This window comes from Zonotrichia leucophrys, chromosome 3 (assembly GCF_028769735.1).
Source record: "Zonotrichia leucophrys gambelii isolate GWCS_2022_RI chromosome 3, RI_Zleu_2.0, whole genome shotgun sequence".
Lineage (NCBI taxonomy): Eukaryota > Metazoa > Chordata > Aves > Passeriformes > Passerellidae > Zonotrichia > Zonotrichia leucophrys.
This window is the reverse complement of record NC_088172.1, coordinates 25,160,732-25,186,129: the sequence shown is the minus strand read 5'-3', so window position 1 is coordinate 25,186,129 and position 25,398 is coordinate 25,160,732. Positions and strand designations below refer to the sequence as shown.

The following is a 25,398-nucleotide window of genomic DNA, read 5'->3' as shown; positions in this document are numbered from 1 at the left end:
CACATAATGAGGGAGCTTCAAATATCTGTATCTCAGGTTTGGACTGTTTTAATATAGCAACAATGATTTGACAAAAGTATGTTGGAGATTTAAATGGTTTCTGAGGATTTCTATAGCAGGCAGGAAACAATCATGATATTCAAAGCACTACTCTAAACAAATTGCTCTACTGGAATTGTTAGCTCCCTGCAAATTCTATGGAGTCTTTGAATATTACTGTAGAAAGAGATTCACATTATTTAATAGATTTCAATATGCAGTTGGAAGAATGACTAACACACAGGTATCATACCTATTTTTATTAAAAGAAAAGAAAGCAATCAAAGGACCCATTCATTTTGAGTGATTTCTCTGGAGCTGGGCTGATAATCAGATACTATAGGATACTATAGTACTGCTACTAATCTTCAAAATTAATAGCAAACATATATATAAATGAGTGAGATTTACAGAGTAAATATATCAAACAAAACAGTTTGTTCTCATAGGTATATAAATCAAATAATATCAGTGTCTGTGGATATGAACAACATTATATGGCTGTTGATTGTTTACATGTTGCAGCACAGCAGAGTTTATGAGTTGGTTTCCTTGCTGTAATGAAATCTCTGAGACCATATGTCAAACCCACTGTGGATACCCTATACACCAATCTGCCATAATGATCAGATATGCATTTTGACCAGAATGTTATGCAAGGATTATTTATCCTTAAAAATTATCTTAAAACACTGTGCAAGGTATTCCTAAAGAAGCACTGTTAGAGATTTTACTTTTTTTTTTGTTTTTCCTAAGCCTAACAGTGAGATGAGGTGGCATGCAACAGACTCCTGGGAAGATTTAAAGTAATTCATCATTTATTTTGTGAAATTATGCTGGGGTTTTTTTAAATATACATCCCTTTTTCCATCACATGCAATTGTAAGTTTGGTACATAAACTATTTGTGCAAAGTTATTTATTACTGCTATATACACAGGAAAATTTTGGAAACTTTTCTGCTTTTCAGGGGATTGTTTTAACAATCTGTGTAAACATGTAAGCTGTTTTTTTACTAAAAGCAACTGATCCCTAATGTGTTTTCACAAGCTTATTGCATATATATGAAGTCTGCCTTAAATTGTGGAGGGCTGGTAATTTTGCTTGTTTGTAACAAGATGCACCAAGTTTATCTTAAAGAAATGTGAAACATTTAATTTAAGAAATTATTTAGGCCCTGAAATACTTCACGCACTGAATCATTTTCAACTGAGGAATGAAGAAAATCAAATTGTTACTTTTACATTTAGCCAACCCCAAAACACCATCTGGATGAAACCCTCTTAGTACTAAATTATAAGTAATAAATTATAAGAATTTTCATAGCATAGAATCATCGAATCAGAATAGTTTGGGGTGGAAGAGACTTTAAAGGTTACTTAGTTCCAAGCCCCTGTCATGGGCCGGGACACCTTTCACTAAACTTTTTCCTCCCACAGCACTAAAATTCAGTTTACTTAAATGCTTTTTGGTCATACATCTGTGAACAGTTTAATGAAGAAACATTACAAAATTGGTAGGAATCTTGACTTTTGGTTTGCTTTGGACAGTTTAAAAAAAAAAAACAACAACAAATGTTGTAACATTCAAAAAACTGACTAATATTTGTACTTATTAACTGGAGTATACAAAATATGTCTTGTTGCCAAAATATCCCTGTAGCACTACAAGTTATTAGCTTTTATAACTACAAATTTTACTAAGATAAAAGAATATCAGGAATCTAATTCTTACCATTCTAACAACTAGAGGCCTAATTCTGCCTTCCCTTACAGTCAGGCAATCACAGTTGTTAACTGTTGTAAGGGCAAAATTTAGCCCCAAAGCACATTTTTATCTAAACAAATATATTTTCCTACAAATAAAAAAGCCAACCAAGCTATGCCTTATTACTGCTCTTCCCTTCTGAAGGGTAAATTCTGATATTTGAAATACCTAAACTGTATTTACAGCTGTACAACTCCCACGCCGCATACTTGCAAAACTTCACTTGTTCTCTATAAACATGAAGTAACTTGTACCATCATCTTAAACATTTTTCTTAAAACAGAGAAAGAGCAGAGCAGCCTAGACATTCTCTTTGTCGAACTCGCACACGAAATACATGGTAATGTGACAGGCAACATCATTCCAGCCCCCGGAGGCCACCATCTCCACACAGTCCTCCTCGTCGTAGGCGTTGTTGGGCTCCCCGCTGCGCCATTTGTTGAAGGTCTGCATGGGCGACCGGTCGGAGTAGACGAAATTCCCCTCCTTCTCCAGGTCGTTAATCCCAATGAAGACCCTGGTGAGCCCAGCTTGGTTGATGTATGAGGCAATGAGGCTGTTGGCAGTCTCGTCCTTGGGCATGCTCAGCGTCCCTCCTCGCCCGTGGCAGTACAGCTGGGCCTCCTTGTACCTCTTCTCCTCCTTGACCAGCAGGTAGATCTTGTTGTCGGTCTCGCGCACGCCGGCGACAGCTGCGGGGGAGGGCAGTGCTGAAAAGTGAGCACTCGCATTTCTATAAACCAAGTCACTGCACACCCCAAAGGAGCTTCACAAATCAGAGGTGGAACGGCGGCACTCTTTGCGAGTGATTACACCGACAAAACGGGGCAAAAAGAAAGTAGTTATATAAAATTAACCTACCATTTTTTATGAATTTTAGTTCTGTCATCAGCTGGGCTACTTGAATATCCATTTCACCAATAGCCTTCCTTAGCTGACTGCACTCACAAGGGATGCCTGTGAAATGATATAGATACACCCAAATAAAAAAGCTACCTAATTTCAACAATTATCTTTATGAAAAGACCCAATGTGGCAGCTCTGGAGAAAGCTGTCTTGCAAGTAAAAGACAGAAAATTAGAGCCTTCACTACCCTGCACCATTATATAAATCTCAGGGGTGTCTGGGCCTGTGCAGAACAGATCAGTTCACTTCCTCTGAATCTTCCATTCTGAATAATAAGCATTAACCTAAACACAGATAGATATTCTCTGCAAAACACTCACAATATTTTTTAACTAAAAACATTTTCCAAAAATTCCCATTTTCAGTAAAATTATTTTCCTTAGCTTTCTCAATTATTTCTTCCACAGCAAAAACATTGTTTGCAAGTCCTTCACAAGGAAAATATCCCAGCAGATCCAAAATTCCAGCACATCTTGCACATATTTATCTGCAAAATGAAGGTCTGTGTATTTGAAAGTACAGAATTTACAATACTTCTGACAATAAAATTAGACACTAGAAAATTGTCTATTTACCCAAATTAGGGTATAGGTTTGACAAAGATAATCTGAATACTAAAAGAATAATTGTTACATCTCTGGCCACAAATCTCGAAATGAGGATCAATTACCATTTGCATTTATTACAGTTTGCAATTCTGTATGTAATTATAAAAATCTGCATTGGACTACCCAATTACTCTGCTCAGTTGTGTAAGTCAGTCTAAGCACAGGGTACCTGCCCTGCAAAACTGTGCATGCTGGCCCGGTGCACAGCACGCTGGCTCAAGAATTACAGTGACAAATAATGTTCTCATGAGAAATCTAATCTGTGCATCCCCAATGCACTCTGACAGGAAGGGATTAATTCAGTCCAATCCAAACCTGCCACTCTTGCAAGGCTTGCACTTATGCTAGGCTGTTTCCCTAGAACATTTTACACCTCTGGAAGATCCATGCACCTCCACATAAGAATCTGAAGAGAGGGTGACAGGAAGATTGAGCCAGGCTCTGCTTGGTGGTGCCCAGCAATAGGACAAGAGGCAACAGACAGAAACTGATGCACAGGAAGTTCCTCCTGAACATGAGGAAGAACTTCTTTACTGTGTGGGTAACTGAGCACTGGAACAGATTGCCCAGAGGGGTTGTGGAGTCTCCATCCCAGGGGATATTGAAGAACTGTCTGGGCACAATCCTGAGCCATGTGCTCTGGGATTACCCTGCTTGAGCAGAGGTTGGACTAGCGGACCCAATGTGGTCCACTCCAACCTGACACATTCTGTGATATGTGTTCTTGACAATCTCCTGCTGCTATAACTATAATCCATAGATAGGCAGGAGCATCCAACCTGCTCCTTTATGTTGACTGGAAGACAAAGAGAGATATGCAGAGACATCCCATTGCTCTGGTGATGAATGAAACAGACATTCTGACTTCAGTTTCCACCAGGCTTCTGGAGAGATTACTCCACAGAGAAAATATGAGATACTGTTTTAGCATATAAACTACAAGTCTAGCAACTGCTGCAACTTCAATGATTTTAAGCCGTTTGAAAATATCACCGTGAAATATTACAGTACCAATGAAAAAAAGAATTCATTATTTCCTCCAGTATGTAAACAGATGTATTTTTAGTGATTAAAAGTCTTCCACATAAACAAGGTGTGTTATGGATTACCTGGGTCACCATTTGGACCTGGTGGTCCTATGTCACCATTATCTCCTTTTTCACCTGAAGACATGAAAAATAACATAATGTTAATGTTGCCTTTTCTGTCAATAGTTCATTTAGCATTTATCTATTTTTTCACTAGTAAAATTCAAACATGGAAAGTAGAAATATACCCAAGCAAAAATAAAGATTTTTCTGTCCCAGTCATTCCACAATAAAGGCCAGCCATAGCTATGAAACTTGAACCCAAATAATATCCACCAATATTCACTTCTTGACATTCACAAACTTCACAGAACCAGTAAATTCAGATGCTGTAGAGGGAAAAAGCCTGGATTTCCCTAAAATTTGAATAATGATCTAGATTATTAGGTAAACGCTGGTCCAAATGACTTAACCAGTATCACATAGGAAGCCTATGGAATAGTCAACATAAGAAAAGACATCTTCTATTAAAAGTCTGTCAAAGTACAGCACATCTTCCCATCTTCTTTAACTGTCCACACTTGTGTGACAGTGCAAAGTTCCTTATTTATCCTCAAACCAGGATACTCACAGTACTTTAAGACTAAATATGCTGCTGCCACAGCAAAGGTAACTGGTTGAGAAATCTCAGCGCCCTGGCTGACTACAGTGCGAGAAAATTCCTACTAAGATAAACTGTGAGACTTGTTAGCCATTTTTCAATGGCTAAACTTTTCTCAAACATAAATGATCACACATTTTTCACCTAAAACACAAATCGATAAATAATTGAATTAAACCTACCTTTTGAACCAATAGGACCAATTTTTCCATGACGTCCTATGCTGCCTTTCTGTCCTTTGTCCCCCATTTCTCCTATACATAACAGAAGGATGAAAGGCACAAGGTAGCAATGTAGTCTGATTCATTCAGATTCTACTATGTTTGCAATATCAGGTTTTAAAATGAACAAATTCTATACCCCAAATATTCATTGAACTCCAGAGGTCTAGCTCAATCCTTGTGAAGAATTTACATACACCAACCTAAACAGTGATTTCATCTTTGCTAAACAATTGACATTAACAAGGCATGAAGGTGTAATTGTCAGCAGTTCTTGTTTGAAAACCACTGGAAAAGCTTTTCCAAACTCTTTCAGAGGATCATGACAGAATTATGTTGAAAATACAGAGGATTGTTGCATTCAAACATGGATCAGCAGATTAAAACTGTTATGGAGTTGAGAAGACCTAAAGGCTCCAAGCACAACTGACATTTCATCTCAGACAGAGATTCCACTGTAACTGAGGGCTGGTTTGGATTTAATGACCTATTTATGCAATAGAAATACTGTCATATGAGATAGGTTTCTCTCTGTACCACACTGTTAGAGAAGAGCGGGTATGGAGGGACTGCAGGGATGAATGCCTGCTGAGGCTCCCATCCTGCAGAAATCTAAGCCCAGAACTGCTTCAGGAAATATTTATGAAGTTGTTTTCAATGACTGTTGAAAAAATTGTTTCTTTGCTGAAAGCAATGTCTGCTATGCTCTGGTCTGCACAGGTGCAAGGAAACAATGAGACAAGCTAGGAGGAAAATCCACAAGAGGGATCCAGCAACTGGACTTGTGCAAACTGTCACAGCTCAGCCTCAGCTGTGGATCCATGACAACTGAAGATCTGCTGCCCCCTGTTGCTACTGCATTTGGACAGACATTCGTATTTTTGAAAGCTGGATAATTTTATTACCCATTTTGTCATTACCATTTACTTAAAGGTGAAATCAATAACAAGTTTCAGAATATAAACTGATCACTGGTGGGCTAAGAGATGTTATATCTATTACTCCATGAAGTCTCAAGCAACCTTTGTCCCTTGATGGCATGAGCCAGAAAGAAACCATTTCCTCTGAACTGAGAGAAGCTAAATGTGAGTGGTTTGTTGGTCTGATTAATTATTGGCAAGTCCAGCAATCAATCATTTTCCTTTGTTTCTAACAAGTATCAAATTCAGACACTACTGGACACAGGCTTTCACCAGAAAACAAAAATATATTTCTCTTATCTATTCCTACTGGAAGTACCAGCTAGTAATCAGTTTATCAAGTTGCTCTGAAAATTACGTCTCTTGTTCTGCATATTATTGAACTGGGATTACCATATTAAAGATTATCAGATGTTTGAATTCTTTCTCTTTTCAGGCTGCTGCACCTGAAATTAAATAAACTCACTGATCTAATCTGTAAATAAAATAAAATATAGAAAATTATTTCACTTTCTTTCTTGTAGAAATTGCCTAGAAAATGAACTGCTCCTCAGTCACAGCCAGTAAAACCCATGTGCTCTGCTCAGAAGTAAAAGGAAGGTGTATTATCTCGCGCAATGAAGACACACATTAATTCTCCTTTCCTCATTAAAAGAATTGTTCGCATTTGGGGTTCTCTTACAGTGACTAACCCCTGCTTCCACTCCAGGGGCTTGCTTATTCTGCTTCTTCTGCAGAATAAATCACAAAGTTTCAAGAGAAACCCATCTGCCTTGAGGGTTTTCAGAAGTTTTAATACCTTTTGTAAAGCTCTTTTTAGTGGCCCTATGGTTGTCAAAAATGCAGTCTGAGAAGTCTTAACAAAATTGGGAAGTGGTAGCTGGAAAGAAATTGGGACAATAAAAGAAATTAAGTCTCCATAGACCAAAAATAGGAAATCAAACACAAAGAGTGAATAAAGAATTGAAGAAAGCCATCTGACATGTCTCAGATGAAGGTGGCATACATTGGAACCAATTATAGAAGATTTAAAGGATTTGGGAAGGAACTGAAGAGAAGGAAATTTAAATTATCTTCTTGGTGGCTTTTTCAGGCCCACAAACAAGTGAAGAAATAAAACTCCAGAGATGAATGGTGGGCTGCAAAACAAGTGAAAAAATGAGAGGTTGCACTCTGTGCCATACTATAAATGGGGGTCACAGAATATGAGCAATCTCATCAGGATTATTTGGAAGAGACAAGAAGGTATAAAACTACCTCAAAAATAAAAAGGCATCAAAAAGACAAATCTAGCAGAAATGCAAATTCGCCATGTCACAGACAAATTTAATCAAATCATGGTAAAAAGAAGACAGCAGTAGTTTTCTTTCCAGACTTAAGGATTTTAAGTTTGGAAATCAAATCAAATCCATGATTTGACATAGAGGACATCACAGACACCTACCTAACAAGGAAAGAAGTGTACCAAACCACACCAAAGGCCTCTTGAATCTAGTGCCATCTTTAACAGCAATCTGCAGAGGATACTTAGGAAGAGAACATAATATATAGATGAAGATTAAAAAGTCTTTCCCCCAGTACACCTCAATAGTCTTGCAGCAGTCAGCATTCCCAATGCAAATAGATTGCCTGACTTGAATTAGAATGATATGTTTAAAGGATATAATGATGCTATAGTAGTAATCTGCATTCAGGACACTTCATTTTTAAAAAACTATTGGCAACTGGAAATCAGAAAATTCCAAATATGTCAACAGGCTACAGAACTGCTTTTCACTGAAATATACAAATTATCCACACTAATGAAGGTCAGCAATTGGCGAGGGAACCACCGATTGCTGAGGAACTTACTCTCGGTAGGTGGCTACAAGAAGTTACATCTTATCATAGAGTCATGAAATGAGCTGAGTTGGAAGCAACCTTTAAGATCATCTAGTACCAACCCCCTTCCATGTGCAGGGACACCTTCCACAAGACCAGGTTACTCAGGGCCCCATCCAACATTCTCTTGAACACTCTTTGAAGGATGGAGAATCCATAGCTTCTCTGGGAAACTTGTTCCAAGGTCTCACTATCCTCACAGTAAATAATTTCTTCCTTATAGCTAACTTAAACTTGCCCACTTTCAATTTAAAGCCATTCTTCTTTGTCCCATTATTACCCACCCTTTCTGGCTTTCTTGCAGGTCTCCTTTACTGGAAGAGGCTCTAAGGTCTCCCTAGAGCCTTCTCTTCTGCATGTTGAATAAGACAAACTCTCTCAGCCTGTCTTCAAGGCAGAGGTGTCCCATCCACCTCTGATCATCTTTGTGGCTGTCCTCTGGACTTGCTCCAGCACGTCCATGTCCATTTTATGCTGGGGGCCCCAGAGCCAGGGCTCTCATGAAAGCAGGGTAGAGTGGGAGAATTACTTCCCTCAGCCTGCTGCCCATGCTGCTGTTGATGTAGCCCAGGATGTGATTGGATTTCTGGGCTGCAAGGGCACATGGCCAGCTCATGTTGAGCTTCTCTTAAACAAACACCCCCAAATTCTTCACCTCCAGGCTCCTCTCAGTCCATTCTCTGCCCAGTCTGTGCTTGAGATTGCCCTAACCCAGATGCAGGAACTTGCACTTGGTCTTGTTGAACTTCATGAGCCCACCTCAAGCCTGACCAGGTCCCTCTGGGTGGCGTTCCTTCCCTCCAGCGTGTTGACTGTGCCACACAGCTTGGTGGTGTTGGCAAACCTACTGAGGGTGCACTCAATCCTACAGTCTGTGTCACCAACAATGTTAAACAAATATTCTTACATGAATGAAGAGTGCATAAGCACAGGAGGCATTTTATATAGCTAGGGCAAAAAAATTTCATCCAGCATTAGCCACCCTAAAGTTCGGGATTTTAGTCTAAGATATTTATCTAAACTCCCACAGTAGGCAATGGAAAAACAAACACCTCTGAGTAGGGATCCGTCCCACTCATGTTAGACAGGTATCATAATCAGAATAGTTAGAAAATTTGCAAAGGAAACTAAAGCTAGTGAGAAAAAATCCAATCTAGAGAGGCACAGAAATGTTTAAAGGATTTAAAAGTACATTCAAAGCCAAAATAGTACAGTACATTCCTGAATGGACGAGTTTCTATGTGGAGGCAAGCAAAGCAAAATAAGAGCCCTCATGAAACGTTATCTCACTAGCATTATGTTAACAACATATTACCAAGCTTCTTCAAACCAGTGGCCCCTCTAGCCCAAGACTTTGTTTCCTGTGATGGCAGCAGAAGGTGCAGTCCAGGAAGATCCCACAACCACAGCCACTATCTGCAGGTGGAATCGCTGGATCTGTCCCCAGCAGCTTCAGAGAGGGCCTCCTGGTCAGGTATGATGGGATCTGATGATTCCGTAATCTTGATTATAACCTCCTCAGACTACTCTGTACAGATACAAGAGTCTCAGTCTGTCCAGTTTCTCCTTATGAGGCAGCTCCTCTTTTTCACATTTTGGTGTCCATCTCTTACCTCTCAAGTCTTTTTTGAGAGACAAAGGTCAGAAGAACATTCTTGAGACTGTACATGTCAGGCTTTTGTATAGAACAAGATCAGCTGCCAAAGAAGCTTCCTGTTTTGTCCTTTGTCCTTTTGTCATCCTTATGTGATGATGGGCAGTGTTCTGTTGGCCTTGGGACTCTTCCTAATGACTTCAGAGCAATCCTTGAGTTTTAAGTGACAGTTTGGGGTTTTGGCATCATTTGACATGGATTAAATCATGCATCCCTGATTTCCCCAGGCAATATATTTATTTACATTGAAGCCCATCTGCCACCTTTTTGCCCACTCAGTTTAGCAATATTTTCTCAAAATCCTATTGAGTTCAGGTGGAACTGAAAGACAGTTTTGAACCAGATACCCACTTTGTGAATTCACAGCTGTCAATGTCAGGACTTTTATATGGAATACTGCCTGCAGCACTCCTTAGCGAGCAATAAATTCATGTAGAAATTGACTCAGAAATGCAAAGGATTGATTGATTACATATTAATGAGCAATCAGTAATAATAAAATATAAATTAAGATATTATTACCTCTTTTTAGAATTTGATTATACAAATGACTGAGCACTCTGGCTCCAATCCAGTTAAATTAATGAGTCTTCTCTTCTACTTAAGAAGCTGTGGCTGTATTAGTAAACTAAATGCCTGGGATTATTTCCTGGCAGTGGGAACCAGGTAGTCAAGAATAGGACACCTCATGATACTAAATTGTCTTACTCTTCAAGCCAAGATAATCTTGCAAGCTGCTCATTGTGTTAGCTCCCAGAATATACCTGGGAAAGTGTTAGCTGGCAAAAGCCAAAATCACTGTGTTAACACTGCAGAGGTAGAGACAATTGAGTTCCAAGCCCAAGAACAGTATGTGAGACTGTATCACATACCATTATAGTTGTATATAAATTAAATGCAATGTATAAAAGCTGAAATTAAAATACAAAAATAACATTTTAAATGGCTATGGCTCTAAGAAAATTGAAATATCTTGAAGAACATAATTTTAATGTTCTGTTCCTTTGATGTTACATTCCAAGTGTAAATCCACTTTGCCCTCCTTATTTTGATTGCTGTAAGGCACTCTGGGAATATTCACAGAATGGTACTGGTACAGAACTGCCTGTGTGGAATTTGAAAACATGGAAATTATGGCCTCACAGACTGCACCAGGACTCAGTTAAATAACTGAGTTTACTCTCAACATGGGAGAGCACAGAACAGCCATCAGTGCAAGTGGAAAGTTAATTCTGCGAACTTCACAGCCTAAAACACTGCTTTAATCTGAAACAGCCATTGTACTCAACCCAGTGCCCCATGCTTTACATAAGGCCAACACAGTTTTATATTCTGCTGACATGCCATGCATCATAATTGACCTATACAATTAATCAAAAGCAATGAGGAAAGTAAGTGGAATTTAACCTTAATCAGCACCCAAAGACATCAGTATCTCTGATGTCACCCTGAAGCATCAGGATGGTCAGAACAAGATTCATTTCAGGTAAGCACCAGAAAGTTTTAATTTGTAATTTTTCTGAGTTATCAAAATATGAAAATATTGTGAGGAAAGATATGATAAAAACATCTGCAGCACTTTCTGATCTTGAGCTGTTCAGGTCAAATATGCCATAAGAAGATAATTTCTTTTGTAAGCTATTTTATGGTTATTATACACCTATGAAGTTCAAAGAAACTGAGTACATTTTCTTAGATGAACGTGCTAGAAAATGAAACAGAGAAAGGGGAAAGAAAAAAATAAAAGAAAAAAGATTAGTGTGATTTTGATGATGTAAATTAAGACCAAAAGTAGAAAACGCTACAAATGTGGCAGAAGGATTACAGTTTCTCCCTCATGTAAACCATCACTTACTCAAAGAGGAGAAAAATAAAATGGAATTTAGCAGCTTGCATCAACAGAAGGACCCAAATATTAGACAAAGACAAAATTATCAGGCTTCAAGATAAATACAAGGGGTTGAACACATGCTCACACACTGACTGAAATTCAACAGACTACTGCATAGAAGCAGGGCTGCTGTCTGTGGGTGGTTTTAGGGGCAAATGCAAAATGAAGGAACAATTATTTTTGCCAAACATATTGTTATATTTTATTTTTGTCTGAATGTTCTGTTTTCTGGATTAGAAATAGGAAAATCCTTGGTCTGTTGGAAGAGAATGTGCTCAGTCTTGTGTAGCTTGAGAGTCTAGAAAAGTATTTATGCATGAAGTCAGCTACAGGTCTGCACATTACACACAATCTGTGGAGGTTAAGCAGAGACTGAAAGGTCAGGAGACTGAAAGGTTTTTCTAGGTCAAAGTTGGATATTCTTCTGTGTCCTTTCCATAGACCAGAAGTTACATCTGTGAAGTCTGTTTGCTTATCCAGTCAACACTGTGACATTCAAAGTGTACTGGATGTAGTATCATGATGAAAAGTGGTGCCATATAATCCAAAATGTTTTTAAGGTATCTGTGCTATTTTCTTTTACAAAGTATTTGTGGGAAGGAGTTGATTAAAACAAATATCTACAAAATGTACAGCATTAATGAAATGACTAGTTAATTAGGACTTACTTTAAACAACAGCTTGTTTGTAGATTTTCTGTATGCAAAAAGGAAAGCAGAAAAATATGTTGCTACAGAAGCAGTAAGAATTTTTGCCTGTTTAGTTGAAAGTACTACCTGGAAAAATACTGATACAGTATGCATTAGTATTCAGTTTTCTTTAATCTATTTTCTGTTTCATTTATGTTTTCTCGTAGTGTGTTTCCACTTCAGTGTTTCTTCTTTCAGTCTCATCAGAATTTTGGACTTTTGCGGGTATGAAAAACTAGAAAATTACCACTGTTATTAGCATTAATCAAGCCTACATCATGAGAACTCTTTTTCAAACAAAAGTAATTTTACAGTAGAAAATAAATAAATGAAGTGCTACATCATGGCTTGCCCTGACTGAAAAAGAGGACTTCCACATCTGAGATGGACAAAGCATTTGGAAGTGACATGACAATATGACAAGATATAGAAACATACAGGACAGCGTGATGAGAGGGGTTCTGAAGAAGTTGTCAAGACAACCTGATGCCAAAGGACACAGAGAAGGCTGAGGCATTTGGTGCTTTCTTTGCTTAGTCTCTGCTGGCAAGGGCTGCTCTCCGGCCTCCCAGTTCTGCATGTCTGGTAGCAAAGATCTGGGGAGGACAAGCTACTCATGGCAGCTGAAAATTGAGTGAGGGACTGCTTCTCCTGAATGTACACGGGCCCACAAGGCATTCAGGGGTGCTGAGAGGCCTAGCTGGGGCTGCTGCAAGGCCCCAAAGTCTAACGAGCAGCTACTAGGGAATCCTTCACTGCCAAAAGGGAGGAAGAAGTAGAAGATGTTCCATGCTGGCAGGAATGGTTGGTGCAATGGAGGTTGGCCCTGCCAGTCAGGAGGAGCTGGACAAGCTGCAGAAATGCATTGGCAGGAATATCATGGGTTCAGCCAGACCTTAAATTCCTCATTTGCAATACTTTGATGAACTCTGGCCCACAGCTGAGTAAAAAACTCCTTTGCCTTAGAGGATCCAGAGACTTCTGGGCCCTCATACATGGGAAGCAAACTGAAGTCCAGCTGAGGAAGATGGTTTTATTTAGCTTGGAATACAGAAAGGTAAGTGAGGAATTAATTGCAGTCTTCCACTACTTACAAGCAGTTTCTAGAGAAGATGCAGCCTTTTTTTCTCAGAGACACACAGAGAAAGATGCCCTTGATTGCAAGCTACAATAGGTCTTTCACAATGACACCAGTGAAAGAGTCTGATTAAAATTTATATGGAATCTCCATCCTTGGAGACTTTCAAAAGTCTACTGGACAAGGCCCTGAGAAATCTGCTCTGATATTGAAGTCTGCCCTGTTTAAAGCAGGACATTGGACAGCCGTTTAACCTAAAATATTCTGTTCACCTGCACTTCAGGCTGCACTGCCTTACAAGAACTAAAATTTTAGTTTCCAATATTTTTTTCTAAGAGCCATCCTTGAAAGTACATCTCCGTAAGGGAAATACATTGACTGAACACACACACCCTTCATGGAAGTTATAAAATGCATTGTAGGAGGAAGAGCACTAGCTATCAATTTTGGTCCCCAGGAAATGAGTATCAGACTTCTGTAACGGCCTAAAACAACATAGTGGATCATGCATCATCACAAGGAAGTATAAATTATCTCTATAGTTGCTTTGAAAGAAAGATTGCAAACTCAGTTCAGTAAAAGCTAACTCTAACCTTCTAATGACAGGGATGTCAATCTTTAATTTCAATATTGAAATCAAAGGATTTGGCTCCTGCTAATTTGAACCTTTCAGAACACAAACCTCCTGGAAAAACTTGTGAAGGTCAAATTTCCTCCTTGCTTCAGGAGGAAAACAAATGTGAAAAAACAGAATTTCCTGCAAGACAGAGTGCTATGTTTTTCTCAGCTGCATAACTGAATACTGTTGAGCACCATTCTTCTCAAGAGCTCAAAATATTTTTGAACTACAATGCAAACAAATTTATCACCATTTCCCCATATCCAAAAAATATGGGAACACTCATGTTCATCTTTGCCTATTATGGCTTACTGCGTTCCCTCAATGGTTTTAATTAAGATGTTGTGAATGTTCAAATTCACAAAAAAAAGAAACAAGAAAATTGAGCCTTGTGAATTTTTCCCCTCTGATCTAATATGAGGTTTTCATTTGCAGAAGGCAAGTTATGAAGGAGATATTATGATGCCTTTCTTCACAGAGACCTTTTTAAAAAACTGAGATTTTTTTATTTCCAAAATATATCTTTTTAACCAGAAGAAAATACTTAATCTACAAAGGAGTGCATAGAGTTGTACTGGTTTTGGCTAAATTAAATTTAGTTAATCTTTATCATTATAGCTCTGAGGGTGCTATATTTGGGATATATGACCAAAGCAATGTTGATAACACAGAAACATTCATTTTTGCTGAATAGTTCTTGCACAGGGTTAAGGCATTTTCTGCTCGTCACCCCACCCCACCAGTGAGGAGTCTGAGAGTGCACAAGGAGCTGGGAGGGGACACAGCCAGGCCAGCTGACCCAAGGGAAATTCCCCAATGTATGGAACTGAGCTCAGTATGTAAAGCTGGGGGAAGAAGAAAGAACTGGAGGACATTTGGAGTGATGGTGTTTGTCTTCCCAGGTCACATTATGTATGATGGGGCCTGCTCTCCTGGGGATGGCTGAACACTGCCTGCCCTTGGGAAGCACTGAATTCATTCCTTGTTATGCTATGCTTGTGTGCATGTGGCCTTTGCTTTCCCTATTAAAGTGTCTTTATCCCAACCCATGGTTTTTTCACTTTTACCCTTTTGATTCTCTCCCCCATTCAAATCAGGGGCTGTGACTGAGTGGTTACATGGGGCTGAGCTGTTGGCTGGGGTTAAACCACAACAGCACAAAACAGAAAAGGCCAAGGATGAACAGCCAAGGTCACCCAGTTAAGGGAGCAAGGACCCCCATTCTCATCTCACAGGAAAAAGCAGCATTTTCTCAGGAATGACTTCCAAAATATCTTCTTAATCAAAGTTACCTTTTTCTCCTGGAGGTCCAACTCTGCCTGGACGACCTGGAGCACCTTTCTCCCCCTTTTCTCCAGCCTCCCCTGTTGATACAAAAGTAAATAAAAAGAAGAATCATATTAAACGAGGACTATTTTCTGTTAGCAGCCATGACAGGAATGCCATTCTCTCCAGTGAAAAAAATAGAAGCAGATGTGATCTGATTTAACAGCTTTGCTTGACTGACAGAAAACAGATTTTTCTTCAATTGATGCGGACACTGGAAAACCCTGTCAATACATTACTTAAGTCTCATACAACAGGTCTAGTTTTGTGGATGTTACTTATATCATTGACCTTCAAAAAGCCAACAGCACAATTCACTTAAGCAGAAGCTTCAGAATCAGTCCCCAACTTAGCACAAAAACTTCTGTGTTCATCAAATTCTTTCCAAGGCTGTGCTAAGGATGTCCTTAAGTCTCAAGTGAAAATGGCTTAACTATGACCTCAAATTAAAAGAAAAAAATGCCATTTTTGAGGCCTATAAGAAAGCACTGCATCATTAGAGGGCCATTTTTAAGCATGAAAGCATTAACTCCCTACTTCATATCCCCAGTTATATACTGTGCTTTTTAATCTCTGAAGTATGAACCACTATGTAGTGTATTTACATGCACATAGCTTGTGGTGCATCATTATATTCAGGATATTTAAACATCACTTTCTGTAAAAAGTGTTTGTCTCCATGGTGCCTTTCATTAAAAATTTGGGGATGCTTAGCTTGTTTTGCCCACTAAAGCTACACTACCACTGTAGTCTGCCATTGGCATAAAATTGAAATCTCTGAAAAACAGAAGGTTAAAGAATTATTTATACAGCCATCTTGACAAAACAAGATTTGTATGAGGAAGGAGAAGAAAGTTCTATGGCTTCCACAGAAAATAAAGTGCTGGTATGTAAAACCCAGAGTCAGCACAGCACATATGATATCCCAACACAGTATTTCTGTGGAAGAGAGTGAGCATTAGCTGCTCTCCATGAAGATGATGGGAGCACCACAGCAGCAAAGTCAGTGGTTATCATGCAGCCCACAAGCCCAGCTCTCTGGCATAAGTGGCAGCTGTGGTTCAGAGAGATGTCACAGAGATGACATGTAAAACCATGTCACACCATGGCACATTTCAGTGATGGAGCCTCCAGCTCTCTTTCCAAATCTCTCTCTTTATTGTAGACCTAGGAGGCTGTGAGCTGAACTCAGCCCTCCATCTGTTATATTTTCATTCTTCAGGCTGCTCCAGACCATCTTCCCTGCCTTCAGACATGCAAAAATAGGCCATTCTCTGACCTTAATGAGGACAAACTTCACATAACCCCCAGTGAATAATATTGTTAGTATGAAACAGGCTATAATTTGGCACATTTGGGAACGTCACATTTTTATTATCAAGTAACCAATAGGCTTTGTATGATTGCCTTTCACCCCTCAGGGCTGGTTATGAGTTCTTTGCTTCCCAAAGATAAATCCTGACAATGACTTTCCCTTGCTCTCTGGAGGCTGAGAGCAGGCTATTACAGCCTATTGCTTTACACGTTCTTCAGAGTGAAAGCTGTGCATTAGGGATCAATAAAATAGATCACTCTTGCTTCAGGCCATTACACTTGCCTGCATTTATTCTTATAATACGATGACACTGCATTCCTTAGTGTGGGTGTTTCAAAAACTTTCTCCAGGAGGAGATTGCTCCATTACAGGCCCAGCTACAGACCAGTTGACATTTTTTTCTTATCAGCTGTTTTAAGGAGCAGGACCTTGGCTAAGAGGGACTGCTCAGTGGTATGGCGCAGCTTTGCCTTGTGTAAGTCCCTATTCTTGCTGGTTGTATACCCTGAGCATTGTGCAAATTGAAGAAGTAAAGCCTGTGCAGGTGTCATGGGCAACAAAACCGTTTTCTGTCAAAACAATCAATTTAATTCTTCACCAATAAACAAAGTTTAACTTCTTGATTCGTGAAATAAAGAAAGATACCCCTGTGCCTCCTTTCTGGTCTCCAGTCCCTTGATCTACAACCAAGTCTCTCCAGAGCAGGAGGCTGGGATCTGTGCATTATGGTCCCTACCTGACTGGTCTGTTGTGGCCTCTTCCACCAGCCACAGTCCCTGAACACTTGCACTTCTTGCATCCCTCCCTGGATATTTGCTCCAGCCCCACTGCAGGAAACTCTCCTTGTCAGCACCCTGCAGCATTGTCTATGCAGCTGAGACAGGGTGAGATGTAGTCAGTAGTGCTCCACAGTGCTGAGATGCCCTGTACTCCTAAAAGAAACTTAGCCCTGCCAAAGTATGTGAGCTATTAAGCATTCCTGTTTGGTGATAACTTCTTTCCATTACTCATAGTCCCCATGTGAGTAGATGCATCAAGTGTGAGTGTAAAGAAATTGGGTTTTTTAACATAACATTATTTTTTTTATGTATTGATTGTCATTAAGACTATTAAGACAACTATTGATTTGGACTCTAGAAGGGAGACAAAACAAGATGGCAAGCTGAGAATTTAAGCTTTGAAGGATTGTTCTGTGTTATTCTTTTTCTCCACAATAGTAGTAACTTCAATTTCATGTGACTATCAAAAGAAACTGGACTTTAGGAAGAATATGAGTGAGCTGTATAGTGAGGCTTCATCATCCATTGTTTTTTCACACACAGCACACTTTTGTTATTATTAATATTGCTGGTTTTCTAAAACATGGTTCAGTCTGCTGTCTGCATTCTCACACCCATGGTTTTCCCCTTACACTTTCCATCTCACTCCTTTATACTCTTGAGTTAAAAAAATAACTAACCCACCAAAACCTCCCCCCCTTAGAAAACCACACCAAAATGACTACAAAAAACAAAGAAAGCAAAAAAATTCACCAAAAACTCAAACCAAAACAAAAACACCCCAAACAAACAAAAAACCCAAAATCAAACCAACCAATAAAAAAAAAAAAAAAAACAAACCAAAAAAACACCAAACCACAAACCACCATAACCTGTCCCTAAGACCTAAACTGCCGACTTTAATCTCATTTGTGCTTTTACTATTCTTGGTGTCTTTAGTAGCTTTCTTCCTCATTTATTTCCACCTCCATTCTCGTCTCATGCCCCTTCTGATTTTCTCTTTTACTCTATGGAATCTTAATTGATTTTGTCTCATTTTACATTTATTTAGTTTCCAGTCTCTCCACTCAGCCTGATTCTTGACATCTTCTTCCTTTGTTTTTCCCCATTATCTCTTTCTGTTCTTCTAAAATTTCTCCTTTATGCTTCCCTGCTTCTGTGTACTTTTCCCTGATGACTTTGTCCTTCATCACCCCATTTGGGCTCCACTTTTTGCACCACACCTTAAATGTCTCTCCTCTGCCATTCACATATCCCATGGTCTCCCTAATTTCTTGCATTTTTCCCTGCACCTGTTTTTCCCATATTCTCACAGAGCCATGCCCAGCAGCAGTGTGGAACTCTATTTCTCCCCCACTGGAGATGCTGCTTGGCAGCCCAGGGAAGGAGGAGGAGATGGTGCAGATCTAAAAGCTGCACTGAACAAATCCTGATGCATGGTGGCTGAATTTGGACACGTGGCCACACGTGCGCTCAGTTTAAAGGAAGCCTTGGCCAGTGAAATGTGGAGTTGTGCCAGGGGGGGACAGCAGTATCTCATCACCACCTCTCTGAGCCAGTCCCCCTGATGGCATAGTTGGAACATTGAAAGCTTTTTAGGGATTTCACATTAACTAGGTCTGTATCAGGTCATTTTGTGCTTCGCTGAATTTGTACATCAATCTCTCTTTGCAAGGCTTATATCTTATGAAACTGAGTGAAATCATTAACACACTGTGGCTTTCAGGCCTCTCCCTGGTTTCCAGGCTCAGAATTGTCATCTGCCAAAGGGTCCTGCCAGTATACACACTTTAAAAACTTCTGCTGCACAACATCATCATCATCATTCTTGCATTACAATGCATAGGTAATCATAGATGCTAATTTTGACTGATTACAAAAATAAAAAAATCAATGGAAAGAAGTCACAAAACTTGTCCTGTCAAGTTCTTTGATACAAAAAATATTTTCAGACCTTAGGGCTGTGAAATCTCAGCCTTTGACTGATCTTTCATGCAAATTTGGACAACATATATTTAATTTGGTTGTGTTGTCCTCTGTAAGTCACTTTTACACAGTAAATATATTAAACAACTTTACTGAAGCCTTAGTAAAACCTCAGAAGGCCTGGATATAGTGTTGTTCTCTCTAACAAGAACATCTGCAGAAGGTCTATATATTATTAAGATCAAAAGTCACTTATTGAAGTGAATAGTAAAGAACAGCTTTTGGCTGAGTTCAGGCATCCAAAGCTGCATCTATGATAATAATAGACAAAACAATAATACATTAAGAAATAAACATATTCTTAAAGCCAATTATCTAAGCTCAGTCAGCATCCCTGTAGGCCAAGCCTCTTGCCTCAAGCAGAGGGCAGCCACACACAAATTGGGCAATGCCCGGAGAGGGCAGTTTACCCCCCAGCCAAACCCCTGGCCAAGCTGGGCTCACAGTTCAACTGTGTGAACAATTTTGCTGCAGAACAGAACTGAGCCTCACCCTTCCCAATCAGTTAACCACAACAGGCAATGCCTGCAGTCCATTCTGTGTTCCTCAGCAACTCAAGAAAACCCAGATTGGTACAGATAAGATTCATGGCAGCAGTTCTGGTTGGGTGGGCTTTGTGACACTACAAGGCACAATTACAAGAAAAACTGAAAGGTTTGTTGTGTGGTTCTTACACAATGCTTTTTTTTATTGTTGATGATAAACTGGTGGTTTTCATGGGGATTTTTATCCTTAGTTTAAAAGTATTTCCCCATGTTCAAAAGCATTATATTTCAACAGAAATGTCAGAGCCTTCACAAGGGGAATTATTGTTATTGACTAAACAGAGCTGGGATTTCAACAACCATAATGGATGTTGTTGCTTTAAAATGCTAATTCTTCCCAGTGGTTGATTTCTTATGCAAGATATATTTTTTCCTATGAAAAGATCAATAATTTATTACACAACCTTGCTTGGGTGAGAGTTTGGGGGCATATTCTGTAAAAATGTTGCCTTCTCAAAAAAAAACTATAGAAATGCCAAATACCTAACTAATGTTTGCTTTATTCTAAGAGGTATTTGAGCTTTTAAAAAATCAAAAGGAGACAAAAATAAGACAAGAAAACACAAAATAATTCCTATTACATTGCAAAATGGAAATGAAAACCTCTCCAGGTATAAAGTAGGGCCTGATGTTACAATTTTTCAGTATGTGTACCACTGCTCAGTATAAACACAGAGCAACCAGGCAATGAATAAGAGTAACAAGCACTAGTGATCACAAGCAAATCTGGGAAACTGGCATGCATTCTCTGAACCATTTAATTTCACCTTAGGGACCTTAAAACTCCATTTTTAAGGGGGCTACAAACAGGGCCAAATAAGAGGTACCTTTTTTGTCTCTGTTAAATCTGTCAGTTACGCAACTGAGCCTGTTAGAACAAAAATATTAATATTTGAATAATGAGTAGGCTTTCACATTACCTTTGAGGCCTGGAACAAGAATCTGAACAGAGCAGGACTCCTCTGCAATGTGTTGAGGATATCCAGATCTTAGCAGTGACAGGAAGGCAAGGCTAATTAGAGTCACCAAGAAAACCAGATCTCTCTTCATAATGAGCACTTACAGGTCACTGACTCCTAAACAAAGGAATGAGTAAACAGTTATAAGAATTCCAAAGGCTTTCAACAGTTTCTACAACTACATCCCACTACAAACACAATATATATTTGTGTGCCATAACCCCCACAGCATGAGAAGCACATGTGCTGCTCCTCCAAGCAGGTTATATGTTCCTCAGACACACATGAAAGAGGCAGCAGCACATTTAGCAGGTTCTTTGCTGTTAGACTGGATGGAATAAAGTCCAGGAGAAATTTAATTAAACAAGAAGGAGATTAAACAATGCCAATAATAGGCAATTCTGTGTGCATGATTTCGGAAGGTGATTGAAGGATTTCTGTGCGTGATTGGAAGCAGCTATCTGGAAAGGTGGAAAGAGATAATGTAGCGTGTAGGCTTAAAATCACAGAATTGCTTAGGATGGAAAAGACCTCTAAGATCATCAGCAAACCATTAACCCAGGACTGCCAAGTCTGTCACTAAGCCATGTTCCCAAGTGCCACATCTACATGTCTCTGAAATATGTCCAGGGACTGTGACTCAACCACTTCCCTGGGCAGCCTATTCCAGTGCTTGTCAACCCTCTCCATGAAGTAATTTTTTCCTATATACAATCTAAACTCCCTCCAACTTGAGGCCATTTCCTCTTGTCCATATTTCTTGTAACCCAGGAAAAAGGACCATCTCCATCCTGGCTACAACCTCCTCTCAAGTAGTTGTAAAGAGCAATAAGGTCTCCCCTGCATCTCCTTTTCTCCAGGCTAAACCCCGCTCCTCACAGGACTTATGCTCCAGATGCTTCACCAGCTCTGTTGCCCATCTCTGGACATGCTCCAGCACCTCCATGTCCTTCTTGCATTGAGGGACCCTGATCTGAACACAGGATTTGAGATGTAAACTCACCAGTGCCAAGTGCAGGGGGAAATCACTGCCCTGGTCCTGCTGGCCACACCATTGCTGATAAAGGGCAGGACATCATTGCCCTTCTTGGCTACCTGGCCTTGCCCTGAAAGTTGTCAGTACTAAGTTCCACTTAGAGTGGATACTGCTCTAAAGAGGCAATTCAGTAACAGATGAACCAACTCAAAGGCCTAAAAATTCACTTCCCATCTACCTGAGCACTGGAATTGTGCCCAGGCAAATTGTCTGATACAATAGCCCTCATATAAGGCATTGAGGGTGGAAGGCAGGTAATATTTCATTGTATCATTCAATAAAGTTGAATCAGAGTCTTCAATAACTCCTGCAGAGAATCACCTTTGAAACACATCCTAGTCAAAGCTGACAAGTGAAATGGCTTGCCTGAAATTAGGCTGTGAAGAGATGTCCCAGAAAACAACCAAACAGAAATGGAGTTTGTGTGAAAAGACTGTAAAAAAACAGTATTTAGGAGGCCTGTAAAAATACTTTGACAAAAATGTTATTTATGTATTTCTGATATATTTTTCATGTCCGTCCTTAATCAGAGCTCAGGAACACACAAATAAGCTGAAAGTCATAACAGTTTTTTTATCATCTTTTATAGCCACCATAAGAGCATGTGCATTTTACATCTGGAGCAAGAAGATTGGGCTATATTAATTTCCACTCTCTGAATCCCTTCAAAAATAAGCCAAGTAGGATTAGGCACAGGTGTGGGACCAGTATGTATGCCTCAACATGTTGGGGGTCTAGGAGAGCAGAACTGTTATTTTTGGGATGGCCTGAAGGTATTAACTGGCATAAAGCATGTCATAGCAGCAAGGCCAAGTAGATGATTTTGGAGTTGAGAGAATAAATTGTCCCCCTGAATTACTGTCCAGTTTGTGCTTCCATTATCCCCTAGGAGACCATAGCAAGGGAATCTGATGGGAGCAGACTTTGTCTCCTTCTTCATGTCTGGAGGACATTGCATGAGTTACAGGCCAGGTTTCTGTGCCTCACAACTCCTTTACTACACCACCAGTTCTACATCCAATTGAGGGACAGGGGGTTGCCACAATACACCCCTAAGTTCTTGCTGATCATCCAGATCTGGTGCAAAGACTTTTATATGCTGTTGGTCCCTTTTGACCGAAATCTTTTCCCCAGGTTTCTTTCCAAAGGAGAGACCTGCAGCTGGAGGACCACACCTTAAAAGATGGTTATCTATGCTTTGAGCTGGGAAGAGCTTTTGGGTCAAGAGATCTCAATACAGTCATAGTCTGATAGGCTACAGCAGACCAGGAAACCCTAGGGAAAAGGTAATCCTGGATAATGTTGGGTAATTTTCCCATGGGGCAAGGGAGGAACAGGGACTATATGAGGTTTTCCACAACCTGCCATGCAGTCCTATAATGGGTCAGGCATAAGCTGCTTCATAGACAAGCTTTGCCAACCAGAAGGAATACCTAGGAGAGTGTGGAACTGCTGCTCAAATATTTAGGCCATGGTAAGTTTTGTCACAATTGCAGCAATTATCACTTGAGGTTTCTCAGGAGTACAGGGCAAAATTGACTTTTGCCACTCAAGGATGAGGAACAGGAGCTAGAGGAGAAGGTACACCACAAAGCCATGCATGGATCTGTTAGAATGTGTCCACAGGAGGGACACAAAGATGATCAGAGGGCTCTGATCACCTCTCCTACAAAAACAGACTGAGAGAGTTGGGGCTGTTCAGCCTGGATGATGTCTTAAGTTTTAGCTTTCATATTTTTCAGATTCTGTGCTGCCTTAATCTGCAACTCTGAACTTCATATGAAGTGTTAGCCAGTTCACTTCACAAGGTAGTTAGACAAAACAATCCTTTTCCAGGAGATCACCTGGTCACCAGGCTGCAGGACATCCCAGGCAGGATATTCCACCTTTTTTATGTAGTGGGAGCACTTCAGGATTCAGAAGATCAGACAAAGAAGCTTTCAAGCCAAGTGGTTCAGATACCCAGCTGAAAGCCTGGAAATTAGGCCATTTCAGCATGAGCACCTGGCAGACTGGTGATAAGGATTCTTGATGGACAAATTGGAGAGTGGAATGAAATGGCCTGAGAGGGAAGAAGAAATTGAAATTACAGTGGTGCTCCTGTGTCTGCATTAGTGAATAAAAGGCAGCATCATCTCCTCTGTCTGCATTTTATGAGGATTTAGATGTATCCAGACTCCAACTGAAAGATCAAAGGCTCCAGGTATGTTAAATATTAATCTGCCTTTGCAAACTCCTGCACAGCTCAGAGATGAGACAGACCCAGAGCAGCAGAGAACTGTCAAGGCTGCTTCTTGGCTCTGCTCAGCAGCCACACATGAAGGATTTTCTGAGGAAAACAAAATCTTCCACAAAGCTTCAGCACATTCCCTGCTGTCTGCTACTGGGCGTACATGTCTCAGAGACAGAGGGGATACAACCCCACCTACCACATACTACACACATATTTCCTCACAGAGGAAAAGGACTTGTTCTAGAAAAAGAAGCTTCTTTAGTGTCATTCAGGTAACAACACCCAGATCCATAAGAATATTCGGGGAAATTACCTTGGTCTGCGAAGAGCCACTAACAGGAGGAATGTCTGAGGAGGTTGCATATTAAAAACTCTCTAGAATCTGTGGTTACAGTAAAGAGACACATTAATACTAGAAATCAAGGCAAAAGCACTTTGTATATCACTTTCTCCATCTCTCCCTTCTTTTAAAAAACCTTCTGCAGCTAAAATTTCCTTCTGTGTTGAAATAAGAGTTTGATCTCCAGGTATGTGCTACAGCAGACACTTTCACTTTAAAATCCTAGAAAATTTATTGTCTTTCTGACCTACTTTCAAGCCCTTTCAGACCTAGATGCATAAAGTTATTTAAGAAAACTAAATCTCACTGAAACTGGTCCTCAGATAAAGGAGGACCAGCCTGTTTTTTCAAACACTCTTTTGGCCCTGGTATTTGGGTTATCTTCAGCATTGATAAAATCAATGCCAGAGAGAAACGTAGACATGTTCAGCACTTGTAGAAGTATGAATATTTTCTCACTGCCTTTGCAGGGGTCAAAAGTCAAATTTATGGCCATTTACAGCGGCCATTAAATCAGTGAAAGCTGAAAGTATTGGAAAAAATGGGAGAAGGAAAAGGCAGCACTTACTTAAAAAAATAAAAAATAATAAAGTGACTCATTTTCCATCAGAAATGAAAACATATCAATGCAACCAGCACAATAATTTTAAAACAACTTTTGAGACCTCTCAGATTTAAGAAATCCGCCCCTGTCACCAAAAGAGAAGAGGTTTCTCAAGCCAAGCTTCAAATGACAAGTCCTTGAGAGGTCATTGGAGAATCCCAAAGGCCCCACAGGCTCACTCAAAACCCTGCAGGACCAGCCAGGCCAGCTGGCACTCACTGAGTTCCCACACTTCCCTCCAACTCTGGGGGATGGAAAGCTTGGAGATCACTTGAGCCAGCTAATGCCTCATGCATGAAGTCCCTGTATCTGCC

At 39.9% G+C, this 25,398-nt stretch overlaps 1 protein-coding gene across 3 annotated transcripts in view; it reads right to left on the bottom strand.

Moving 5' to 3' along the window:
• Window positions 1-287: 287 nt before the first annotated feature.
• Window positions 288-25,398, bottom strand: part of COLEC11 (collectin subfamily member 11) — a 37,148-nt gene continuing 12,037 nt past the window's right edge. For 2 of the 3 annotated variants that reach the window (XM_064707676.1, XM_064707677.1), the window contains exons 2-7: window positions 20,833-20,988; window positions 15,254-15,325; window positions 5,191-5,262; window positions 4,429-4,482; window positions 2,667-2,762; window positions 341-2,515 (exon numbers count right to left, since the gene is read on the bottom strand). In XM_064707676.1, the coding sequence (XP_064563746.1) occupies window positions 2,106-2,515; window positions 2,667-2,762; window positions 4,429-4,482; window positions 5,191-5,262; window positions 15,254-15,325; window positions 20,833-20,962 (834 nt within the window). In that variant the 5' untranslated portion in view covers window positions 20,963-20,988 and the 3' untranslated portion in view covers window positions 341-2,105. Of the gene's footprint in view, window positions 2,516-2,666; window positions 2,763-4,428; window positions 4,483-5,190; window positions 5,263-15,253; window positions 15,326-20,832; window positions 20,989-25,398 lie in introns of all 3 variants that reach the window. The other variant, XM_064707678.1, reaches the window with a different exon arrangement.